This window comes from Protobothrops mucrosquamatus, unplaced genomic scaffold (assembly GCF_001527695.2).
Source record: "Protobothrops mucrosquamatus isolate PMUCROS unplaced genomic scaffold, P.Mucros_1.0 scaffold702, whole genome shotgun sequence".
Taxonomy (NCBI): Eukaryota; Metazoa; Chordata; class Lepidosauria; order Squamata; family Viperidae; genus Protobothrops; species Protobothrops mucrosquamatus.
Window position 1 is genome coordinate 388,254 of NW_015386984.1, and position 26,298 is coordinate 414,551.

At 35.8% G+C, this 26,298-nt stretch overlaps 1 protein-coding gene across 2 annotated transcripts; it reads left to right on the forward strand.

Moving 5' to 3' along the window:
- The first annotated feature begins 121 nt into the window (after window positions 1–121).
- On the forward strand, window positions 122–25,772 carry ZZZ3 (zinc finger ZZ-type containing 3). 2 transcript variants are annotated; one of them, XM_015818214.1, is made up of 11 exons: window positions 122–1,660; window positions 10,392–10,530; window positions 11,284–11,431; window positions 11,507–11,622; window positions 13,066–13,140; window positions 13,314–13,415; window positions 14,763–14,858; window positions 20,365–20,517; window positions 21,857–21,991; window positions 23,141–23,241; window positions 24,455–25,772. In XM_015818214.1, exons 1-11 carry the CDS (start codon window positions 168–170, stop codon window positions 24,597–24,599), a joined length of 2,703 nt encoding a protein of 900 aa, XP_015673700.1. In that variant the 5' UTR covers window positions 122–167; the 3' UTR covers window positions 24,600–25,772. The 2 variants fall into 2 exon arrangements, with proteins under 2 accessions (XP_015673700.1, XP_015673701.1); XM_015818215.1 differs by having other exon boundaries at window positions 13,069–13,140.
- Window positions 25,773–26,298: the final 526 nt, after the last annotated feature.

The following is a 26,298-nucleotide window of genomic DNA, read 5'->3' on the forward strand; positions in this document are numbered from 1 at the left end:
CATTTGTCGTGTTATCAGAATAAGGAAACTACTATGCTAGATAGAAGTACAGTTATACAGTTACTATATAATTTCTATAATGCTTTTCTCATTGTTTTGTTCACTTTTCTTTGAAGGTTTTCGAATGAGTGGATCATGAGGAACATACTTTAGGGACTTGCCATAGTATGGCTGCTTCTCGATCTACTCGTGTTACAAGATCAACAGTGGGGTTAAATGGTTTGGATGAAAACTTTTGTGGCCGAACATTAAGAAACCGTAGCATAGCTCATCCAGAGGAGGTTCCTTCTCTTCCACAAGTAAGATCAAGATCACCAAAGAAGAAATCAGACTCTCTGCAGACTCAGAAGGCAAATAGCAATGGGAAAGCTAATGATGTCAAGCAGCACAGTTCTAAAGAATCATGGGTAAGCCCTAGAAAAAGAGGCCTCTCAACTTCAGAAAAGGATAATGTTGAGAAACAAATTGTGGAAAATTGTGAGAAGAAACAAGTGGAACCTCTTTCACCAGTTTTAAAGAGAATTAAGCGTTGCTTACGCTCAGAGGCCCAACATAGTTCAGAAGAAGTGCTACCTTCTAAAACAGGGAAAGATCGGTTGGAACATAAAAATTCAGTATCAGACAATGTTACGGTCAATCCAGGGCCTAAACGAGCTTGCCGATGTCTTACATTGGACAATAATGATAAAAGGGAGGTTAAAAAGGTAACTGTTTGTGCAGAAAAATTAAATCATTCTTCAGTAACCGAAGAACTCATAAGTTGTCAATCTGTCAATGGGGTTAATGGGAATGGCTCAAGTGCTACAAAGTGTTGTGACTGTCAATTGGATGGACCCACTGCACAGAACAGTGCTGATTCCTGTTCATCTGAGGAAAAAAGTATAGCAAAAAATGGAAATACATCATCATTTTTTCATAGCAGAAACAAGGAGGACAGTTTTATAGACCACAGTGTGCCTTGCACAAATTCACAAGAACAGTTAACCTGTGAGGACCATAAACAAGTAAAGAACTGTTTGTCTGAGGAAACTGTTAACCAGACACATGAGTCTGGTACGGGTAAAGGATCCTTTTATGAAACCCAGTCATCTTTGTTAAGGGATTCTGAGGAAGAAGTAGACGTGGTGGGTTATAGCACTGCCACAAAAGAGCAGTCTGAAAACACCAACAGCAATCTGGACAGTTACGATAGTACAACTGCTTCAAGTGAACCTGAACCACCAGTTTTGGACTGTGTTTCAGCTCCAATTTCATCAACATCAGAATCTCAAGAACATAGGTACACCTTGAGAACATCACCATGGAGGGCAGGCTCAACAAAAATTAGCCCTATTAAACATAACTCTCCATGTAAAGAGAATGGACAGCTTGAGGAAAACAATCATACTGTCCCTGAAAAGAATATAGAATCAAGTGTTATTAATATCAGTGGATCTGGTGCAAACACAGAAATTGCTCCAAGTGAAAGGGAAAGTTACTGTGATTCCAGAGAACACCCAGAGGAAGGACTAAGTAAATCAACTTCAGACAATAGACTTGTTACTCCATCCCTACCATCTGCCAAAGAAAGTGCCAGTCTTCATTCTGTAGAAGAAGAGGAGGAAGAACCTGACGTGTATTACTTTGAATCAGATCATGTGGCATTGAAACACAACAAAGAGTATGTGTAAATATGGTAACCATGGATTCTGCTTTTTTGTTTGTTAATCAGATTTCTAGTTTTCAAGTTTTTATATTTACCCTAGAACTAATTTGAAAAACTGCTTTCTTTATTAGGCATTTAAATTTTATCTAGTGGAAAAATAACAGTTTTTAATCTCCTATCATTGCAGTTAAGGAGCCTTATGTGAATCTGTTTTAATATAAATGTTATAGGAGGAAATTCTTTTTAAAGGGCGCTTTCATGTTTGGAGATTTATTTAATCACATTTTAGTGATTTTTTTCATTTAATATAGAAATATTTTTTTTAAAAAAACCCATCTATTATCTTACACGTTTATTTGAATAATAAAATCTTTCAATTTGTAAATTAGGAGTGATGTAGATCAATTATACAAATATGATATTTGTCATTTTGACAGGTGCAGATCAGAAAACATTACTTATTAAATTGACCTCATTCTCGTTCCAGTTTTGTTATTTGTGGTGCACAGGCCTGAGTTCAGTAATGGAGATACAGATATATGAAGTTGGTCTAGAAGGAAAATTCTTCTTCCTTAATCAGTTAGAATCTCTAAAAGATATTGAAGTGACAGGAGTTCACCCTTTTCTACTTCCTGATTCTTTTATTGAAAGAACAAATTAGTAACTTCCATGTTCCCCTTGATGTTAGTATAAAAAGTGGATGTGGTTATTACCTCTCACACTTTCATCTTTGGGACTACTTTGTATGTTAGGAAAGGCAAAATGATTTTTAGAATTTCTGATAGTACCAATTTAATTCAGCAGTTTTACATATGTAATCCAAGACCATATTTATTTAGCAAGAAACAAGTTTATATTGAATTCTGTAATTCAGATATGTTTAAACTTATAATTATTCTTATATATGTTGTCACTGCTATTTAGCAGCCTACAAGATTTTAAATAGATAAGGCAACAGTTTTCACTAAGAGATCCACTCACCAGATTGAGTGATTGATTTTAAAAGCAAAAACTCATTTTGATACTTAAATTGAAGCTAACATCCTAAAGTCATTTTATCAAATCACTTTTTTGCCTTTCAGGATGTAAATTACTTCATGCATTTTTTTGAATTGTATTGGCTTTATAAAGGAAATTTATAAAGATTGTTTTTACATTTAGAACAATATCATTTAGGGAAATCTTTCAGTATTATTTCAAAAACATGTGTTTTTTATAAAATATATGTTTTTATATTGCATATTGATTTTATCTTTTAAAATCTGAAACATTTCTGGCTTGTGATTGTAACCTAACATATTCTGTGGATTTTTTAAAATTCATGGTGGTTTGAATTTCAAGTTTAAATTACGTTAAACCAAGTTTAAGTTAAGATTAAGTTAACCGCTTGATGAAAACCATATACTGCTTCTATTTCAGAGCAAAACTGGGGTTTTTTGGTACCAGTACTATTTTAATAGATAATGTTGAATTGCACGCATAACTCTTTTTTAAAAAGAAACTCACAATTTAGACAAGCAGTTTCATTTGGTGCTTGCTGAACTATAGTTGAAGACTGGTTTCAAATTTAAACCATTTGAAAAGTTGTCTTGGACTTGAATAGATTGATTATTATATTATTTGAATATATTTTCAGCACACTTGAAAGCAGATGAGTGTTTATTGTTCATAGGTACAAGAATATCACAGCTGTGGCTGATTTGCAGAAAACTGTTAAATGCTTAAGAAGAAAAAATAGTTCTTTCAATGACCAAATCAACAAACCATCTAATTTCTGATCCTTGAGAAGAACATAGATGAAAAATTGTATGAAAACTGCAATTATTGGTAAATGTCAACAACATTGATTTGATACTACATTTTCCTTTTAGGATAATTTCAAATATGCAATTTCTTTTTCTCCCGCGCTCTTCCTCTTTTTCCTGATAAATCTTCTCTGGAATTACTTCTGTAGGCCAGAAATCAAGTTAAATTTCATGAAATAATTAAATTATTTCATTAAAATTCATTAAAATTAGGTGCCTGAGCACACTACATACAGCTTAATTGCTATGAGGAATTGTACTCTGATGCTTTTTTCCCACTTTTTGCAGATATGTCTCAATTCCTTTTCCAATATTTTATTTACACCACATTAATTTTATATCACATTTCTAACTTTGAATTAGTCTGAGGTAAAATATAAGTGTCAAAATCAGCACAGCTGCGCAATGTATTGTTTTCTTTCCGAAACGATAATTTGGGGAAGAGGAAAATAAAAGAAATTTAACACCTGGGAATCCGGGTTATAGAACCAGGGACATTATCATTCTGTTTACTTGATCATGATTAAGTGCATTTATTTAGAATTCTAGCTTATCATGCCCAAGCAAGTTAGAATCATAAATCCGTTTTTGCTTTGAAGTTTTGAATAAACCAGAAGCCTGTGTTTATATATAACGCAAAACAAATTATAAACATAGCCATCTGAGTTTGATTAGTTGCTTAGCCTGGCAGGTAGAGAGGAGTCAGGATGATCAAATAGTGTACACAGGAGACTTGCTTCTTCCTGATAAGCCATGCTTCTGAACAAATATGAGCAATACATGTGCACCTTATTGTTCTGATTTTTGATCTCTATATAACCTTTACTTTTAGCCACTTTTGGGTTAGGTTTTGCTGTAGGTTGGATTTTAGCAGATTTTACCTGGATTTTTAAAATTTTATCAGATAAACCCAATGACTATATCCTCATAATATGCGATTTCACAGTAGAATACTGTATGCAAGAATAATTCTCAGGGAAATTAAATACTGATATTTTCTTTAGGAAATGCAATGTATCTTGCCTATAATTTAGGCAGCTTGACACTGTAGGTAATTCTTGGCTTATGAGCAGTCGCTTAAAACAAGTCAAAGTTAAGATGGATTTCCTGAGAACTACTTATGACCAGGTTTTGAAGTTTTGACTGCCACCCTCACCACTTGCAGCCATGTGATTGTATTTTGACTGTTTGACAACTGGCCTATGTTTATGGCCGTTTGCATCCTCCTGTGGTCACGTGACCATGATTTTTATTGTTTTATTTATTTTTATTTATCTTTTTATTGTAAGCCACTCAGAGTTGCTTCAGCAGTGAGATGGGCAGCATATAAAATAAATAAATTACAAACTTCTTTCCATTTTTTTTGAGAGCTGAATGCAATGAAATTTCACTTTAATGTATGCTAATTAGTGTACATTTAAAGTGACAATAAATTTTCTATTCCTACTCTACTCTACTCTACTCTACTCTACTCTACTCTACTCTACTTCTGATTTCTGACAAAAATGCCCATTGGCTAAATTTGCTTAAGAGTTGTGTTTGCTTAGCAACCACAGTGTTTATTTCATGACCACATCAAAAAGTCATAAGATCAAGCGTGGTCAAGTGGCGACCTGCTTAGTGACCAGCATGACTTAACAGCTATGATTCTGGACTTCATTATAGTCATAAATCAGGGACTGCCTATACATGCTCTGTAAACAACTGTTGCATAAGGGTCCACCCTATTTATAGCAACAGTTTGCAGTTCTTTTTAATAAAGTATTGTGAAAAAATATCCACTTGGACAGATGAAGATCAACTGGTGTCCTGCAGTTTCTTTGGATTCCAACATTTACAGTATAAACTGAAACTAATAAAGGAGTATGAATGATATTGTAGATGAAAACTTGGCATATGACTTCTGTCTTTACTCTGGAGTATGGCAGTGTGTAGCGATATGTGTTGTGGGATTAATCTCTTGCCTCAGTGTTTGGGGATGATGAGAGGTCAACAATACTTGAGGTAGCACAGTTTGCCCACACTTTCTTTAGAATTTCCAGAGTTTGTTTGTTTTTACATCTTTTAAATTATAATTCAGCATTAGAATAAACTCACATTCTATATTCCATTTTGAATCATAACATGGTTCTGGGGAATTTTGTCTGAGAAAAATAGCTAGAAAAAGTCACCATTTGTTATTTAAATAAGAAAAGGTTCACTATAGATCTGATCTTAGATTTCAAAGTAATATTATGAAGAAATACAAATGTGCTTTTTTCTGGTTTACTATTAGCATTTTTTTCAGGATTTCTATTTTGTTATGATAAGCAGAAAATTAAAATAATAGAGAACATACTTGGAAGAGAAATCTGATAACAAACATTGGTGCATCAGCAGCCTGGCACATTCTTTGAATATTTACATAAGGGAGTCAGAGTGTCAGTTAATTGAGAAAAGAACTTTTATCTGGGAAAATAAAATATAAACCCATTCAATATTGCTCTTAGTGTAGCTCAGGGTTTTTTAAAATTTTGTATATAATTTTATAGTGTAGCTTGATTGTATTTTACATTTATGTTATATCTGAATTGCAGAATTTTGTTCCACATCGTAGAAGAAAAACAATTATATGATTAAAGATAATGCCTGAAGCTTACATATAATAGTTGCACAGCAACTATTATAAAAGCTTCTTATTCTTTAGGATTCTGAGCAATCCTGAAAAAAAAAATATTTGGCAAGCAGTTTGAAAACCTGTAAAACAACAGGTTTTTTAAACAAACAGAAGGCTCATGTGGGATCAGAAGCACTTTTTAAAATTCATTTTCGCAATGCGTGCTCCACTTTATATTTTATATTTATTTTTAATTGGATTGTTTCTCTAGGATACTTACATTTTTAGATGAAGTGTTTATTTTTTGGTTTTTAAGTTTTAGCATAAAGGTTGATAATGTCATTGTGCAATATGCAATGCAATATGTAAAACCTTTAATTAGTTGCATGAAAAAGTTTAAATATTCTGCTGTAAATATTTCATTGAATTTCTAACTGAGTGGAAGTTGGCACAACCTTTATTTTCTGTCGAACATAAGTTGAGTGTGACATCTTTCTGTAAATTTGACTGTGCGTGTACTATTTATATCAAATTTACAGATGTTAAGATAAAGAAGCAGTGAATAAAACTGGTGTAGAAGATTGGATGTTCTTTCAGTTGATTCATTGCTCTTTTTTAATTGCGAAGTTCTTAGTAAAGCCCCAAAGGATGATTGATTCATTAGCCTTCAATTAGCTTATTGAAGACAGTTCCATAGCTGAGAAAATATTCTGATTTTACAACTTGTCAGATAGTTTTGTCTTCTTGCAACAATAATGAACCTCTTTCTGCTTCAGTAACTGTCAAGCTTTGAAAATGAAGATACTCTTACAAAGCAGAAAAAGACTATTTAAAGAAATCCAATCTTAAACCCAGCAGTTCCAACTGCAAAAGCATTGCTGAGAAACAGAAGAAACATTTGGACTTGCTGAGGCAAGATCTGGGTGACCTCTGCTAAAACCATCTCCAAAGTGAGCAGATTTGCAAAACAGTTCATTGCAGATCTTTCAAAAAGTTGCTTTGTTATGTCAATATTATATGTAATTTACAGATTGAGATGCAGTTGTTTTGACAGTTCAGAGTGCAAAATTAATAATTGGATATTGTTATCTAAGTTCCTTTCCAATGTCAGAACAGACAGGGTAAAGACAAATCCAAATGATGTCAGGAAGTGGTTTGTAATTTATTTGTTTGTTTGTAACATTTATTGGCCACCCATTTTACCTTAAGGCGGTGATGGTGAACCTTTTAGAGACCGAGTGCCCAAAAATCACCCCCACCCCCATTCCCGCTCCACCCTGCCCGCTGAGTCACCCACCATCTACACGGCCCGCCACAGATCACCCAAGCTAAAGCGGCCCAGCAGCACCATGGCGACCATGCCCTCCACAGCATCATCTGTACGTGACGGGGCGCAAGGGCAGTCTTGTCCCCGCTGCCCGGCTACCATGTCCTTGGCTGTGCTGGTTTGCGTGGGCCGCGGCCGGGGGTGACTCCTCCGGGGGGGCTGTTGGTGAGGGGGCCATGGGGCAGGGCTGGGGCAACAGTGCTTGTGCCCACAGAGAGGGCTCCGAGTGCTGCCTCTGGCACGCGTGCCATAGGTTCGCCACCACTGCCTTAAGGTAACTGGGCAGCATGCAAAGTATAACCATTTTTAAAAAAAAGAATTCCAAAAGAAATTGAGAATAGTGCTTTTTGCAGTTTGTCATTGAACAGCAAGTAGTTATTGTTAAGGTTATGTGATAAACTGATATCTGTCTTTGAAGATTCTTGTGTTAATGCATAATTTATATTGTATATCCTATTTAATAGCTTTAGTTTTAGTAATATGAAACGTTTATTTTAAGCTCAACAATACCTTTTTTCTGATCGGTTAGACCAGGGGTAGGCAACCTTGGCTCTTTTATGACTCGTGGAATTCAACTCCCAGAATTCCTGAGCCAGCCATACTGGCTCAGGAATTCTGGGAGTTGAAGTCCACGAGTCATAAAAGAGCCAAGGTTGCCTACCCCTGGTTTAGACATACTCTGTTTCATTAATTTCTGAGTAGAATTCATTATCTCAGAAAGACGGTTTACTTTGATGATAATAAGTTTATGTTCATCTCTGTACCAGTAAATCTGATGAATGAAAAATAATTTTATGCAAAAATTTTAAAATATAATATTCTGCTAATAACAGCAGCATTTGAATTTCTACGTGATAATAGAATATTTCTTCATCATAAGGCACTTTCTCTATTTTACCACAAAAGCCCTATAATTTATTATCAGTTCAAATTGTACATATTTTGTACTCAGGTTTTATCTGGAAATGTAACTCTCTATTGTGATTTGCTTTGGAGAATATTGTCCAGCTGTATCCAACTCAAGGGGGTGGTCCTCATCTCGGTTTCTTAGTCGAGGGAGCCAACATTGTCCAAAGATACTTCCATGGTCATGTGGCCAGCATTGAGCATGCATATTTTCAACTGCAGTGAGCAAATACTGCCATGAATTCAGTGAAGCATGTCAGTCAACAAAACCAAGATGTTCATTATTTCAGGTTATACTAATAAATTTTATGTTGTATATGATGGGCAAGAATATGACTTAATGCTTAAATTGTACTCATATTGCTGATATAGTCACTGATTCTAAATACTTCAAATCTAAATAGTATCTGGTTCTCCATTATACAAGTGCAGACTGCTCTACTCCTAAATAACTAAAGAAATCCTAGCATATCCATTTTATAATTAAAGTAACATTAGCCTATGTTTATTTGTGGCAACATGTATACAATAGTGCTATGAGACCTAAATAGTAGTTTTACATGACAGTTTACATGTTTTTCCAGTTTTTCTTTTTTTAGGACAGTATTTGTTGTATTTATATGTAAAAGATAGGAAGACGCTGAGAGAGATATAAGCCTGAAGGTTGAAAACATTCACTGTAATATTGATTTTTATATAGAATTCTAACAAATATAAGAAGAGCCCTAAACTCTTTAAAATAACTTTGTTCCCAGCCAGAAAGAAAGCATTTGATTGTGGAACTTGAAATATATTTATTAATATATTATGTAACTGGAAGTTGAGCTAAAATTACTGTGGGGTCCTTGGTGGTCTTTGAGCCTGGTGGTTCTCTTACAAATGTTTCATTACCTAATTAGATAACATCAGTGCCAGAAGGGAATGAGGTTTGTAAATGTCTACAAGAGAATAACCGAGCTCAGAGATCACCAAGGACATCAAAGTTTAGCCCCGAGCTATAAATACTCTCTTCTATTGGTAAAATTACTTTCTTTGACAGAGCATTAGAAGGTTGTCTGCAATAGTTATTTCAGTACTCTCTAAAACCAGGGGTAGGCAACCTGCTGGCTCAGGAATTCTGGGAGTTGAAGTCCACGAGTCATAAAAGAGCCAAGGTCACCTACCCCTGCTCTAGAATTAAATCTTTGACTGACTTGATCCAATTATAGGTTTTCATATTAATTTATAGAGATGTTTTTCTAAGTATGCACTTAACAGAATTCTGTCTCCAAGGAAGCTTGCCTCAGTTTCCGTTGCCATCTTTTAGGAAATAGCGATATATTGAAATAGTATGTTCAGTTATAAAATCTTAAGCAATTTGTTTCTTCACTATTGAGTGTTTGTATTTTGGCTTTGTTTTTTAATTACAGAGCAATATTTTACACATTCAAAATTTGGATTAAAAAGTTTTCATTCCTCACACACCTCCGGGCAAATTTATCTAGCTTCCTGGATATTTAAAATGATACGGACATTGGAGTGTAATGTAGTTTAATACTTCTCCTCCAACTTGGTCCTCTCTAGTTGTTTATGAATTTAATGTTCACCCTGCTTTTTATATATATATCATCTTCAGAGATGATACATGTATTTCGTGCTTGAAGCATTTTTAGAAGGCATGCAATGAAGTTAAGAATCTTCTTAAGCAATATTTATAAATACATTGGTTGCACTTTTCCGTTACATAGATATTGATTCAGGATATTGGAGTCGTTTGGTGGTGGCAGGTTTTTTTTATGGTACAGTAGGTAGCTGGAAACTTAATCTGAAGTTCCAAAAAAGGTTATCATTCCGTGCAGCATCTAGCTTTTTTTTTTGTATCTGCAACATTTGTTTTATTGTTGATTTTTAAAAATGTTGCTTGCACTACTGTTGTTGAATATTAAAAGAATTTCTGACTTTAAAAAAAAAAAAAAAGACTTGTAACATTCATGGTTCTGTTAATTTTTTTGTTGAGTCTTTCATATAAATGTGCTGGTTGCTAAGGTTTTGTTTTTGCTTTCATTTCTACTTCCACTTTGGTTTGCTTGCGCACAGAAGTCTATAGTGAGCTGTTTCCCTTTATCTCTGTAGTTATCAGAGACTGTTACAAACGATTGCAGTACTCGAGGCTCAGCGAACTCAAGCAGTCCAAGATCTTGAGAGTTTAGGCAGACACCAGAGAGAAGCACTGAAAGATCCCATTGGATTTGTGGAAAGTCTCCAGAAGAAGGTATAGCAATGGGAATCTTCTCATAAGCGATGTTTGATAACTGATACTTCATCTCCTGCAGTCAGTGAGAGTAAATAGTAATAATAAGAAAGTAGGTGATCTCTGCAGAGGACCCCTTGAGTCTATCGTTCTAAAAACATTTCTTCAAAGCTGTGTTTATTTAAAATTGAATTAGTCGTTTGTTTATGAAATCGGATGAATAATAGTGGCACCAATTTCTTTCTCCCTTCAGTATGTCTTTGCACCAATTCTCTTGCTTCATTCCATCACTGGGAAATAGCAGCTAAATATGCCATTTGGTAATTTTATCTTCAGATTTTTGATTTTGTGGAATATATTTTATTATTAAAGAACAATAATAAAATGTGCTTAATGTGGTTTGATATCTATATATTGAACATTGTTCAGCTTTAGGTTTTTTTGTTTCTAGTTTGTAGCCTCTCTTAGGATATAATTGTTCAGAAACGTAAGTGAACAAATAATTTAATGGTAAAAAGATAATAAATGGTGATGAGATTTTAAGCATCTGTAACAATTTTAAATACAATCTGTTAATGAGCCATCATTTTCTGTTTCTTCTGTATTTTACATACCATGTTTTTATTACTCTTGGAAGAATTCCTTAAATGTGCGGCAGTATAATAATACAGAGCTTGAGATCTTGCCTTAACATTGGTCCAAGTATATGAAATTTTGTATCATATTACTTGGTGTTTTTTCTGTGTAAAATTTTCACCTTTTTTTCCCTGTCAGGTTGATGTAGGGCTTCCATTTCCACAAAGAGTTGTCAAGCTGCCAGAGGTATCCTGGGACCAATACACCACAAGCCTTGGGAATTTTGAAAGAGAATTCAAAAACCGAAAGCGTAACAGTAGAAGAGCCAAGCTTATTTTTGATAAAGGTGAGTATAAAATCATTACGCTTTACAGAAAAAAAAGTCAAATGCACTCTATTAATTTTTTAAAAAAATTTGTAGGTTTACCTACAAGACCAAAAAGCCCTTTGGATCCCAGAAAGGATGGAGAGACTACTTCGTACTCTGTTTTGCCTTTTAGTGATTGTCCAGAAGCTTCAATGAACAACCGTCCACAAGTAAATATGAACAAAACTAAAGTAATGCCTATATTTTCCAAATCAGCTCTTTGAAAAATGAGATTATTTATTTGGAAGAGTGGTAGTCTTTGCCTTTTGATCAAATTATTCTTAAACTTCTTGTAAAGGAAGGTTACAATGCCATTATTCATTTGTCAAAACCACAGTATCCACTTCCCACTAGGTCAATAAGTGATGGTTAGGTCAATATATGCTTTTATCTCTGCATGATCTTTAGTTTTGCTAGGAATGAATTAACTGTTTGCAGCTCTGCTGTTCTTCCTTTTTTGGTCAATAAATGAAGCCAGGTTTTCCTCTTGAAAGGTAAGGAATGCAACTGCTCAACAGTACAAACCAGAAAGTATTTTCCTTCAGAATCTGCTATTTTGATTGCAGTATCAGACAGGCTAGAAAAGCCCAAATCTACTCACCTTTTGGTCATTGCTTAGCTATAAAAGTCATGGGGTAACTTGACTCTGTAGTAGTGAATGAGGACTAAAGGCTTTAAAAATCTCTCCATATCAGAAATGAAGGAGAAAAAGGGTTTCATGGGGGAAAAAACAGCTGGTGGTTGGCTGTTACAAGTTGGTTATGATTAGTAATAGGTGATGAAGAGCAAAGTGTTGCTAGTTCAGCTTCAGTGGAAAAAAATGGGTTTTAAACCAGGGGTTCCTGTTGAGAGAATGAGGTGTAAAAGAATAGTACTTTAGAAAGAAAGAGTGATTAGGTAGTTATATGAAGTGATTATTTTTGATTATGCATGTTCAGATTTTTCTCTTTAAAATCATATATGGGTTTATGAATGTTGATCATTCTGTTCAAGAACTATGCATCCATTTGTTTTGCTAACATAATGAGAAGAGGGAATAATTACTAAAGGAAATAATAAAAAGTGGAGGGTTTTGGTCAATATTAGGACAGAGATGGGCATCTATATCAGCTTTATGACCTGTGGACTTCATGCTGGCTCAGGAATTCTGGGAGTTGAAATCCACAAGTGTTAAAGTTTCCATAATTGCCCATCTCTGTATTAAGAAGGATAAACCCAAAACATATTAAAGCTGGGGGAGGTGGTACCAAAGAAGAAAGTGCAAGTGTGGTGTAAGCACTCTCTGAATATTTTGTTTGCTCCTTGGGCTAAAGAAAGGGCTAAGGATGCCAAGAGGAAAGGGCAGAGCTGAAGAGACAGGATTCCATTCTATTTTAGGTTCAGTTATCAAACCTGATAAAGAAATAGAAAATATGAATATGAGATATAATTTGAAATCAAGTCCTAGGATGGCATTAATATTTTGTAGTTGCTATCAATAGAATGTTTAATTTTGATATACTGTGGTGCGATAGGTGATTATTTTGGTAACCATACGACAACTCTTTTTACTTGATTGAAATTCATTTATGCACATTATCTAAATTCCTATCTTGTTATATACTGTATTTAAGCAGATGATAAGGGGGCGACTTTGTGATGAGACCAAACCTGAAACTTTTAATCAGCTGTGGACAATAGAAGAACAGGTAATGCAATAACTGTAATTTTAAAGTGAGATTATCCTATAGTATTCGTCTTGTTTTTCTGTTCTGTCTCTATTCCTCTTTCCTCTCGCGCAGCTTCCACTAAAGATGACTAGAGATATTTTTTTTTGTGAAAATCAAATTGTATTGACAACTTTCATTGTTCATCATTTCAGAAAAAACTTGAACAATTACTTTTGAAGTATCCTCCAGAGGAAATAGAATCTCGGCGATGGCAAAAAATTGCAGATGCGTTGGGTAATAGAACTGCAAAGCAGGTAATGAGCTGCATTACTGTTAATTTTTAGACACTAATAAATAGTTTTTTTTATATGGTAAAACAGGTTTTAAAACAAATAAAACAATTGTGTTTGTTCTAAGCAAATACAATTCAAATACAATAGATGGCTTCCCATAGATGCCGTTCCACTCATTCCAGCCCCAAAGCCTGAGATAAAACCCACGTTTTTACTGCCGTTCTGAAGGCCAACAAGATTGGGGTCAGCCATATGTCAGGTGTGGAGGTAGATCATTCTACACGGCAGACGCCAAAATGCGAAAGACATGCTTCCTGAGCCCCATCAAATGGCATTGTTTTAAAGAAGTGTGCCTGCCTGTTAGAATGTGTGGGACAGGCAGATATCATTGGGTAGAGCAGGGGTGTCAAACTGCCGGCCCATGGGCCGGACGCATCATCTGGAAGCCGTACCTATCCCATTGCTGGCAATGGTAAAACTGTCCCGATAACGTTGTGCGACGTCACGTGACATGTCTGGGGTAGAGGCAATTCTGCAAATAGCAGTTAGGTGCCATGTAGGGCTTTATAGGTGGCATCCGGCACCTTGAACATCTAAAAGCTTAAAGGAAGCCAATTTTCCTTGCTACATAATGATGTTACATGGGCACCTTCCCATAACTACCTGGGGTACTGCATTTTTGCCCATTTGTTGCTTCCAGATGGCTTTCAAGGGCAACCCCATGTATAGCATGTGATGTAATAGTCTAGATGGAAAGTGACTAGGGCAAAGTGACAGCAAGCAGGCCTACAAGACAAATTTGTGCAAAGATCTTTCTGCCACAGCTGCCACCTGCTCTTCAAGCAGGACCTAGGAGTCCAGGAGAACCTTTAACTTGTGCATTAAGTCAGCGCAGGGGAGTTCAACCCTATTTAGAAGCAAAGATAGAAAGTTTTCCATTCTGGGATCCAGCAGACCCAAAAACCACTCAGTTTGCCAGGGTTGAGTCAGACTGTTTCCATCCTGATCTCCACAACCTCCAAACACTGGAACAGAACCGTGACAACCTCAGTTGATTGGCTGAAGGACAGAGATGTTTGATCCCGTGCTGACAAATGACCATTCCTACCAGGCGGAACCGGAAGTCTGAAAATTCAGGAAACTTTTAATGGAGTTGGTTTTGATGAGAGATTTGAAGATGAGGGTGGAGAGTCCTTATGAGTGGAGAAGAGTACATTGCTTTTGTCTTTTCATAGTATAGAAAACAGCTTGGTAGCGGGAGGAGTCATTCATATTTATTTTTCTTAAGTATTAGCGTACATAATTATTTAGTGTTCAAGAATTCTGTCTTTATATATTTTCTAATAGATTTTTCCCCCCTGTCTTTAGGTTGCCAGCAGAGTGCAGAAGTATTTCATAAAACTGACTAAAGCTGGTATTCCAGTTCCAGGCAGAACACCAAACTTGTATTTATACTCTAAAAAGGTAAATCACAAGAGTTTGAATTAATTTCCAAGATTTGCTGTCCTTCAGTCCATGATAAGAGCCATTGTTCATGAAACCATCCAGTGATGGCGAGCAAAAAAAATAGTTATTTTTTTTAGTGACACTTAATGTGAAAACTGGGTTTCCAAAGAAAAATTAAAATTTGGGCCCCAAATCATTAGGCAAGGCTCTAAATCTTGAGTTGAAGCAGATTCTCAAATTGGGTCCAACTGAATATGAATAGACGTTTGTGAAATCAAAGACCCCAGTCTCTGTGCAGAAATTTTTATTTTATGTAGAATTGATGTCATCATTCAATATGGCGTGGTTAGGAACTGAACTCTGATCTTCCTACACGTGAATAAAGATAGTTGACTGTGAATACTGGTGCAAAACTACCCTTTACCTTAATTTAGTGATATGCTCTGCATTCACATTCTTTTGCCAGTCATAATTTCAGATCTTTTCTATCATTGCCCTTTCCGTCATTTAGATTCCAGGCTTCTTATATGACAGCCACATTCTCTTGTACTACAGTTAGCATCTTTTTTAAATGAATAGATCATGGGTACACAACCTGCTTTTTTCAATTGTGGCCTTTCAGAATTACACATATGGGTACTTCAACCTGCTTGGTCAGAAATTTCCTTGGTCAGAATTTTCTACAACTAAACATTTTTCCCCAGGAGCCCTATTTCATCCCTGTATATTGACAGAACTCCCAACCGGTTTACTTTTTAATAGTCATTTTATTCCACTGTCTTAGTCTCTTTCCCAGAAATATTTCCTGATATGAGAACCTGTTGTGATTTTAATTTCTCTTGTACTGCAGTTTGTGTGTGTGTGTTGGGGGAACTGCTTCATTTTGCATCCTTCTTGAGCATTGCATGGCACTGAAGATACAGCACTTTAACAATAACAGCAATCTGCCATCTGATGATTCTTTTCTGTGCCTAATACTTTTTGTATGAAGGCCACATTGCCAATTGGTTTTCCTTCCATTTCTAGGCTTTTAATAAACATGCCATGAGAAATTGGTAATCCTGCCTTCAGAATCCAACTTTTGATTTCCATGGAGTGCCACAGGCAATATTGTGGCATGAGCAATTCTGATCTTTGTAGGAGTAGACATTGCTGCATTGAGTATCTTTTCCAAGACCTTCCTAGTTCTTCTACCAAGTGCTGGTTTGCAGCGTATTTCTTGATTACTTGTTCTTTTACTGTTAATGGTTGATCCTAAAAAGCAGAAGCTATCTGCCACGTTTATATCTTCATTTTCCGTTCTAAGGCTGATTTGCTCTCCCTGTTGTCATTAATTGGGACTGAAATTAAAAGCAAAATCATTTTTTTCCCACTGAATTTCTTTACTTTGATTACTTTGGGGTGATGTCATCAGCATGGCACAGGTTATTGATGATTCTTCTTCCGATTTTAAAGTCATGTTGACCTTTCAATTCAGCTTTCCTCTATTTATATATATATCTATATATACATACACACACATAAGCACAAACACACAGAGCATATAGGTCAGTGATGGCGGAGCTTTTAGAGACCGAGTGCCCAAACTGCAACCCAAAATTCACTTATGCATTGTTGGGTGCCGGGTGGGTGTGGCCCATTGGCTGGGCATGGCCCATTGGCTGGGCGTGGCTGCGGTGATAACGGCAGACTGGGTGGGACTAAAAAGTTCAATCAATCAATTCCAACTTTGCAAGATCTTTTTTTTTCCTGCGAGAAGTTGAAATTGACTGATTGATTGAACCTTTTTTTTTTTGTACACGGCGGCAGAGGCCTAAAGTGAAAAGGCTTTATAAAACCCAGCTGAAGGCCTAGGACTGGGGCGATGGTGCGCGTGCCCACAGAGAGGGCTCTGAGTGCCACCTCTGGCACCCGTGCCATAGGTTCGCTACCACTGATATAGGTCAAATAAATGAGAGAATATACAGACTTGTCTCACTCCTTTGCCAACCTGAAGCCCTGTTTCACCATATTCTGTCCATACTGTAGCTTCTTGACCTTTCTATAAGTTGCTCACAAGGACAGTGGGATGTTCTGGAATTCCCATTTTTCTAAGCACATTCACTGCTTGACATGATTGACACAATCAACTTTTTGGGGGCTTTATCAATTGTACATTGTGAATCAACAATAATGTTTCAGGTTTGTTGGCCTTTTCTAAAGCTAGCTTGAACATTTAGCTTCTCTTTCTTGGTATAGAAATTTAATCTGTATTATGCTATCCTATCGTTTTGCTAGTATGTGAATTTTATCAGAAAGCAGACCATGCACATCTATTGTGAAAAACTATATACAACTGAAATTCTCCTGTTTGCGTATAACCTTTAATTAGGCAAAATGATCAGAGCAACAATTTTTGAACCAAGGTACCTCAATTGTGTTAATTTACAGAGTGAGTCCAAAATCCAGGATCCATGACTCCTGTGGAATTGAAATTTGGCAAATTTCAATGTTATAAAACATTTTATGACATAAACATTATAAAACATTTTATGACATGATACAAAAGTCATAAAATATTTCCCATGGTAAACTCCTGATGCTTGATTGGGCTATACACTTTCAACTTGATCTCCTTTCAAGGCAGATACATCTCTGAATATCTCCCTGAATTTTTGAGAACTTGTTAGTACATTAGAAGTTCTGCCAGTGTTGAAGGCAATATGGAATCTGGCATGGAAATATTTATGAAACAATGCCTAATACCTGGTAATGATGAAGTTATTTTATGCATTAGTGAAATTAAATCAATGTCTGTTTATTTAAAATTTAAAGCAAAAAATGTTTCTGTAGAGTTGACCATTTAATGTGGCAAAATGTCATTATGAAAGCTGGCTGGTGAAAATGTACAAATTACACTTTGGGAACAATTGATACTAAATATACTATTTTGGAAAAATGACTAATTGAACAATTTATTTTCCAAAATATTTGTGATTAGCTGAGAATAATGTTATAACAAATAGATACCAAAGATATTGTTAAAAGCTTTTTATGCAGCCCACATTTTTGTCTCATTCTTTAAAAATGGTATTTCTTCACTTCTGCTTAAAAAGTCATATTTAAATGTTTTAAATAATCATCATCAGTTATTGCATATAGCATTTTTGTTTACCTAAGAGGTTTGAGCACACCTACAGCAACTAATTTTAAAAGGTACCAGGTGAAACTGATAGTTCAAAACCAGTTCAGTCTGGTTTCAGACCTGGTTTTTGAATGAAACAGTCTTGAAGCTGTCTATAAATTATTTTTGTCAGGAACTAAGCATAGGGCCTTGTTCCTTTTAGTTATGCATGTGACCTTTTATATTATTAATTATGGATTTCTTTTAAGGTGCTTGCTTAGGTGGGGATATTTTTAGTCTCCCTAAAAGTAATGTTGTGAGACTTGTGCTCAATCTCTATCTTTGTGCTATACCAGTTTTGATTTTACCTCTGATGCTTTTCAGTATTTATATGAAATTACTGGGAGACATTGTGCAAGACTGGGGAATGTGTGTGTAATAATAACAGTATGCTAATAATCCTATCTACATTTCCTTTCCATCATATTCTGGAGTCTCTGGCAAGTTGTGAATTAGTGCTTGGGGTCAGGAATAATTTGAACACTTGTATGATTTTTTATGAGAAAGAATGGTAGTGTAATCTCTAATCCTCTTAAACTATCATTTACATAGTTTTCCAGTATTTATGTACTTATGGATGTTTGTGAACTGATTAAAGGGAAGTGATTGGTTGGTTGAATAAGTATTTTTTTCTTCCTACCATCCAGGAAAGGTAAGAACCATGTGACCTAATTTTTTAACAGATCTTATGCTGCTACCTTTTCCCTCAGTTCTTTGCCTTTCCACAGGGAGAGTTTGCTGCTCCAGCTCCTCTGAATTTTTGCTCTGTTTTCTTTTTAGATCACTCCCTTTCTTTCTAATGTTTTTTTTTGTTTGTTTTGCTTTAGTTTCTTCATCAATTGTTCCTGTGACAGGGAAGAGGGATAATATTCTTCTTTTGTAGACATGTCATCTTTGCTATCTTGCTCTGCACATGGCTTCCAATGGTGAAACAAGTAAAACAAAATAAAATCTCAGATATTCATACAATGAATAATAACAAAAAGATAAACTGTCCTAGTTGCCACAGAGACCGTTGTGAATAACCATTAAGGCAAGATCTATGTTGGCACAGATCAGGCAGTTGCCTTTCATCCACCTTCATGCAGATATGACAGAAGCAGCAGTTTCTTGTGCCTACATTAATATGTTTCCAATTGCTGCAAAGCCTCTTACATTATTCAGAAGTTGGATAGCTAAAGATATCTTCTGCAGCCCTCGTGGCAGGGGGCCACGTGGTGCGTCACACCGGTACTGCTGCTCATGGCAGGACACCGCATAGTGCATCGCACTGGTGCCCCCACTTGTGCACGCCAAACTGAAGTAGCAGTTTTTAGCCAAAAATGATTTTAGAGCTGAGAACAACTTATTTAAAAGAGCTGTACCTATTCCATTAGAATATCCATGCTGATTCCTTTTAATAAAAAAAAACCCAAACTTTCATGAGCTTTAGACATTTATTTTACCTTCATCTTTCATAATCTCTATATGTGTTTGGGTGATGTCAGAAAGTGGATTATGCACAAAATGCTCAGGGCTTAGATCTATTGTTCAAGCCTCTTAATACAATTTCCCCACCCCTCTCATTTTCAGAAAGGGGGGGGCAGACTATACATTTCACAATAACTACTAACAAGAACGTGTATTTTCATGAGTTATATAACTCAATGTTTATCTAAGCCATTTCACATTAAAATTCCCCTTACCAGAAGTCATATAGTTTTCCATCCATTTGTCAGGTTTTCATATGGGGCTTCTCAGAAATACTTAATTAGTGCTGTTTCCTTGGTTTTCCTTCATTTCTCATATGTCAGTTTTAAAATTGGTCGCATCTCTCTCCCTAAAGTGAAAATTGGACATTTAATATGAAGGTTCTTTTGCCCAGTAGAGATAACAAAGCCACACATTAATTAACCTGTTTTGGCACATGTCATCCAGTGTAAGATCTTATTCTGCCTTCCTACTTGATGGTTATATGTTAATTGTATTGGGAGAAGATTCTGTCCTTTATATTTTCATGCTGTATAATACTAATTCAAGTTGTCTCATCTTAATCTGGAGCAAAGGATGCACTGAGAAGAGTTAAACATGAGGCTTAGCTGTGAAAACCTAGGTTTGATTATCTCTGCCTTTCTTTGGTAGGAGGGAAGAACCCAGTGATTAGAAATCTCCATCATGCCAAAAGGGATTCCTTGTGGCAATTAAGTACTGAAATACATTGTTGCAGAATATGTTGGTTTTTTGCTTTGTGAAAAGAAGAACTTTAGTTGAAAATTAGAAATATTTTTCTCACTCTAATAATATGTGAAGCTTTCTTTCTGAAGTGGTGCTATAAAAAGTATATAAAGCCACCTTCACCACATATACTTATTTTTATTCCAGTCCTCTAATAGACGGCAACATCCTTTGAATAAACATCTCTTCAAGCCTTCAACTTTCATGACATCCCATGAACCTCCTGTGTTCATGGATGAAGATGACGATAGATCCTGTTTTCACAGTCACATAGCCAGTGCAGCAGAAGAAGAACCATCAGTAGGTTTTGCATTTAAACGGATTTTTTTAAAATGCTATGTAAGAAAGCTCTATAAATTAATATAAATGACCCAGAAATGGCTGTATATGTAAAAGGTCAATGCACCTATGTCTGTTTAGTGCAATAGAAACCCAAGTGTTTTTGATCTGAAGGAGAGAAAATTAAGACAGTATAGGTGGACCTCAATTTACAACCGTTCCTTTAGTGACTATTCGAAGTTACAAGAGCACTGAAAAAAGTGACTTATGACCATTTTTCATACCTATAACCATTGTAACATTGCCTTGGTCATGTGATCAAAATTCAGACACTGGGCAACTGACTTATGACAGTTTCAGTGTCCTGGGGTCATGTGATCATCTTTTGCAGCCTTCTGACAAGCAAAGTTAATGGGGAAGCAAATTTACGTAACAACCATGTTACTAACTTAACAACTGCAACAATTCACTTAACAACTGGGGCAAGAAAGGCCGTAAAATGGGGCAAAAATCACTTAACAAATGTCTTGCTTAGCAACATAAATTTGGGACTCAACTGTGGTCGTAAGTTGAGGACTATCTGTATTTCCTTTTCAAATTAGCAGAGGGTGTCCCAAACAGACTGATTTATACATTCTACTAGACCAGGGGTAGGCAACCTTGGCTCTTTTATGACTCGTGGACTTTAAATGCTGGCTCAGGAATTCTGGGAGTTGAAGTCCACGAGTCATAAAAGCCAAGGTTGCCTACCCCTATACTAGGCCAAACCTGATCAGAGAAGGGCCAGGCCTGTCTCTTCTAATTTGTCTAGATATAATGGACAGTCTTTTGTAAGATCTGAGCACACACATACGTGCCTAGGCCCTTCCCCCATTACAGGAAAGCATAAGACAACTCCTGGTTTTATTTTTTTATGGACAAAATTCATGAGACAAATCACTTTAGAAGTCAGGGTTTCTTTTCCATTTTACAAAATCTTTGGGCATTTTGTTCTTCCACTATTAAGTCTCCTGTTTCGATGTTCTGGTTTATAAGGAAACAATAAAATGGCAAAAATCAAAGCTGCATTAAAATTTCTCATACTAGAAGTCGTATTTCAGTAGTATTCAGAATTCTGAGTCAATTTAATTCTGAACTATTTGGCACTGTGGTACTAAACAAAATACACCAAATTAATGTTTATGGAATTATTAGGGCAATTGTAAACTATCTTGAGCCATTTTCCAATATAACCAGCCATGAGCAGTCACATCATAGAATGCCATTTATTCTAGAGTCTGTTTAGGAAGCGTGGTTTCTTTTACCTCACTCCTTCTTTCTGTAACTTTAAAAGTTGCAATTTTCTCTTTCTCTGAAATAGGACGAAGAAAGTATCCCTATAGCATATCGTGAATTACCAGAATATAAAGAGCTGCTGCAATTTAAAAAGCTGAGGAAGCGGAAGGTGCGACAAATGCATGCAGAAAGTGGCTTTGTTCAGCACATTGGCTTTAAGGTTGGTAAAAATGCCAAAGGCCTCATATTTCCTCAGTTATCTAAGTGGTGGTTTCCTTGGAAAGTAAGATCCTAATCTGGGTTCAGCATTAAGTTTCCTAAGCAACGTAAGTAAAACTTCAAAGAGTTAGACTATTACGATTACCCTGATCTAATGGAAGATATATCTGAGGTCTGTAAATGTAATACACCAAACTTTACACATACACAATTATTGATGTTATATAATCAAACTATATATTCAAACCTGTACTCTACCAACTGTTTGAGAAGAAACCTTACTGAAATCGCTAGGGATTCTGAACAGATTAGTGATAAAATCCTTCTTATGAAATTATTGCCTTGAATGTTTACAAGTTATTTTAATATATTAATAGAACATCGTGAGCAGTATGCAGAGAAGACTTTCCTTTTACAATTTCTGGAAAGTGATGTTATACCTAAGCGTTACAGCTTGGAAATTAGTAGTATGCTTTTTTTGTTTTTAAACTAGGTAATTTGTTTTGTATACCTCCCCAATCCAATACCTTCTGATTTATTAGGCAAAAACTACTCATCATTCTTGGCTCATGTTGGCTAATTGAACTTCTTAGATACCCCATGAAGTTTTTTTGTCTTCAATAATAATGTGGATATCTGAAAATCAGAGAAAAGAATTTGCTGTTTGCTTACATCACAGTGATAACCAAATTTGGATCTAAAATCACTTGTCCTTCTCAGTGAACCTTAAATTAAAAGATAGTGAAAACATTTTATTTTTTTCCTCCCTTAGTCATTAAGTGAATTTAATACAGGAGGAATGGGAGAGATGAAAGCAAATTTGTAGCACAGTGGAGTAAAATATAGGAATTTGCTGGGGAATGAAAAGAGGAGCACTTTAGTTGGAGGAGGCAGAACAATACTGTATGAGAAAACAATTGGAAAAGCTGAGAAGAGGCAAAAGAAAGAAACTGCTTGAAAACTAAGTTTAAAATATTGACATATAGGCTTGTAGATTGCTGCTTTGTCATAATGTTGAGAAGGGGGGAACTTAAAAGAAAAATAATTTTATTTTGCAGTAATGTTAGCTATGCAGTAAAACTATTAATCTGGCAAGCTGCTTATTTTTGGAGGGAAATCCCTGAGATCACTTTGCTAAATTTCTTTTCAGTGTGATAACTGTGGAACTGATCCAATTCAAGGCATTCGGTGGCACTGCCAAGACTGCCCTGCAGAACTGTCTTTGGATTTTTGTGATTCTTGTTCTGACTGGTAAGCAGCATGCCCTGAAGACCAGCATTGACAGTTACGTGGGCTTTATTTTTAAATGTCCATCTTACAACACATAGAGTTCATAACGTCTTTGGAATATATAAGGGATGCTTGTGATAATTTTAAATATATGTTTGTAGGGGGACATAAATGTGCATGTTCTTTTGTGCGCATGTTTATTGGCTGTATAAACCCTAAGGTTGTATGGTAGATATATTGTATGATGCAACCACAAATTTGGATTGCAAAAGTTACAAATTGAAGGTCCAAGGGGAAATGTGTATGTGTGTGTGTGGGGAGGGAAACTATTGCAACTTAACTGTAAATATGTAAATAGCAGATGCTGAAACAAGTAGATAAATATGTGCAGAATATTTATTAAAGATAGGAATGTATGTAGAATATTTTTTTAAAAATGGGAAAATGAATAGAGAAATGTTAAGATGTGCAGATGCTGGTAGAAAGATAATGGATGCTATTTGTTGCAAGAAATGAATGTCAAGAGAAGGTAAAATAGCTATATATGAGAATCTGTTTCTGTCATATTGTATCTTGGGAGAAGAATAAAACCAAGCTGAATGCAGTAGAAAGAGATACTTAAAAATGTGTGGGCTAAACAGGAAAAGGTAGAGCCAAGAATGTATGGATGCTGAATGAATTTGGATTAAATACAGAATGTACAAAAGAAATATTTTGAAGTGGTTGGTAGTAAGAGAACGAATGTGAATTGACTTGCAAAACAAACACACAAAAGAAAAGTGAATGAGCTGAGAGGAAGGAAATGACTAAGAAAGATGTGGTTAGATGAAGTTGATGAGGTCTTCAAATAAAGAGATGAGAAATTTAAAGAAAAGGTGATGTACGAAGCAAATGCACAGACATGGAAAAATCTAGGGTTTGCAAGTGTAGGAAAGTATGGAAAAGTATAGGTCGTAATATTGGCGATAACTGCAGTTAGATACTGTCTTTTTCTTATCCCATGTCTTAATTTCTTAATTTCTTTGGCTCCCTGCTTCTTTCTTTCTTTTTACAATAGGCATATTATTTTTCTAAAAGTGACTAGCTCCATGGGTAGACATTCATGTTGAAAAACGTACCTTCCTGATATATGCCATTCATTCCGATAGGAATTTAAATATATCCAGTTTAAAATAGTGAGTAGATGATGAGCAGTGCCATACTTCACAAATAATGGTTTTTCTTTTTCTTTCAGTCTACACGAAACAGATATTCACAAGGAAAATCACCGATTGGAGCCTATGTACAGAGCAGAAATGTTCTTAGATAGAGACTACTGCATGTCCCAAGGCCCCAGCTATAATTATCTTGACCCCAACTACTTTCCTGCCAATAGATGACAAGGAAAGCAGATGTGCAACCTGAAACATAGTGTCACTTCTGAAAACCCAACAGCGGCACAGTCATTGATTCTGTGCCCACTATGGAAAGGCATGTACTTTCCCAGGAATGTCATCCACTGCATGAGAGCTTCCCAGGTGCCCTTCACAAATACAGCTCTCTGACCCGTCTTGTTACTAGGTCACTAAACAGAGGTTGAACATTCCTAGTGTGCAGTTGGCTTTACCGGGCAGATTTTCTTCACTCCATTAATCTTTAAAAAAAAAAAAAACCACCCAAGAGATGAGTTACAAAAGTGTGGCCAGAAAAGAAAGCACACATTAAGCATAGTCAATTCCAGAGGCTGAAAGAACTTGGCTTTTATGCGGTGAACAGGTGATGAAATACTTACATTGCAACAGTTTAGTAGTTTGCAGTTTTGTTGTGGAAAATAGTCTCCACACAGAAAACTGGCTTATTTCAGCAAAGTTTTAGCCTGTGGCAGTGTTTGCTTCTAGGACTACTCATAAAACAATCACTGTCCCAGGGTTGGTCCTGATAGGCCTTGGAGCTGCTTAATTACATAGATGTTTCTTTTACCTCCTCCTTTTTTCCCTCCCTTTTTACCACAAACTTATTTACTGAGAGTGAAGCACTACAGGAGGCAACTGTGGCACTGCTTCCTTAACCAGCTCATGGTGTGTGAATATAATAAAATTGTCATGCAGATATATTTTTAAATGTAATGTTATATAAAATGACCATGTGTTGTGTACAAAACTATGGTGAGAAGTGCCAGTGGTAGTAACTGTGTAAAGTTTCTAAATCCCCACCATTAACTCTTATGGAATACACAGCCTTCTGCCTCTGTATTTAGAGTTGTTAATGCAACTCATCAAAGAAAACTGCCTAATATAAATCATATATGGTAATAATTTTCCTCTTTTGTAGTATGCACAAGGTCCATGAAAGATTGTATTTTTATTACTATTTAAACAAGGTGATTAAATTTAGCCTGAACAGTGAGCAAGACTTCACATGCATTCTTTTATACTGCTCGATTTTGTTGTGCATCATTTAAAACATTTTGTATGTTTCTTCTTATCTGTGTATACAGTCTGTTCTTAAATAATGTTCAGTTGTCAGGAGAACTGTGAGAAATAAACTATGTGGCTACCGTCTGTTTATATATAGAATGGTTACTGTGACTTCTTTCTGAACAGGGTGGATTTTTGAACCAACCCTTCGATCTGAGAATATCAATTAGGCTGTAGAGAGAAGGGGGTGCCTCACCTTTATCTTTTGTCTTGCTGTTTTATGCCACCTCTTCCAGGATAATGCTCCAGCACCCTGATTTGAACACATCTACTAAATTCTGTACACAACCTTATCTATGCTTTAACTCGCAGATGCACCACTTGTGTGGGAGCAGATTTGCACAGCCAAAGGAATGCTCTTTTCAAAGCTCTTTCCATTGTTGAAACAAACGGGGGAATCAGTTACGTGGAAGAAGAAGATCTCAAAGAAGACCATAAGAGTTCTGTGTAACCTGTTTAAGACTATGATTCTTATTTCCTTGTACCTGTTCTACATATCCATCCCTTCTCCATTCTCTTTATGAAATAAAGAAGGCATTTTGGTACGCTTTATTAGCTGGAGAATAGCAATGACTGAAAAAAGCTTTGTAGCATTTACTATATATTTTTAGTTAATATATCA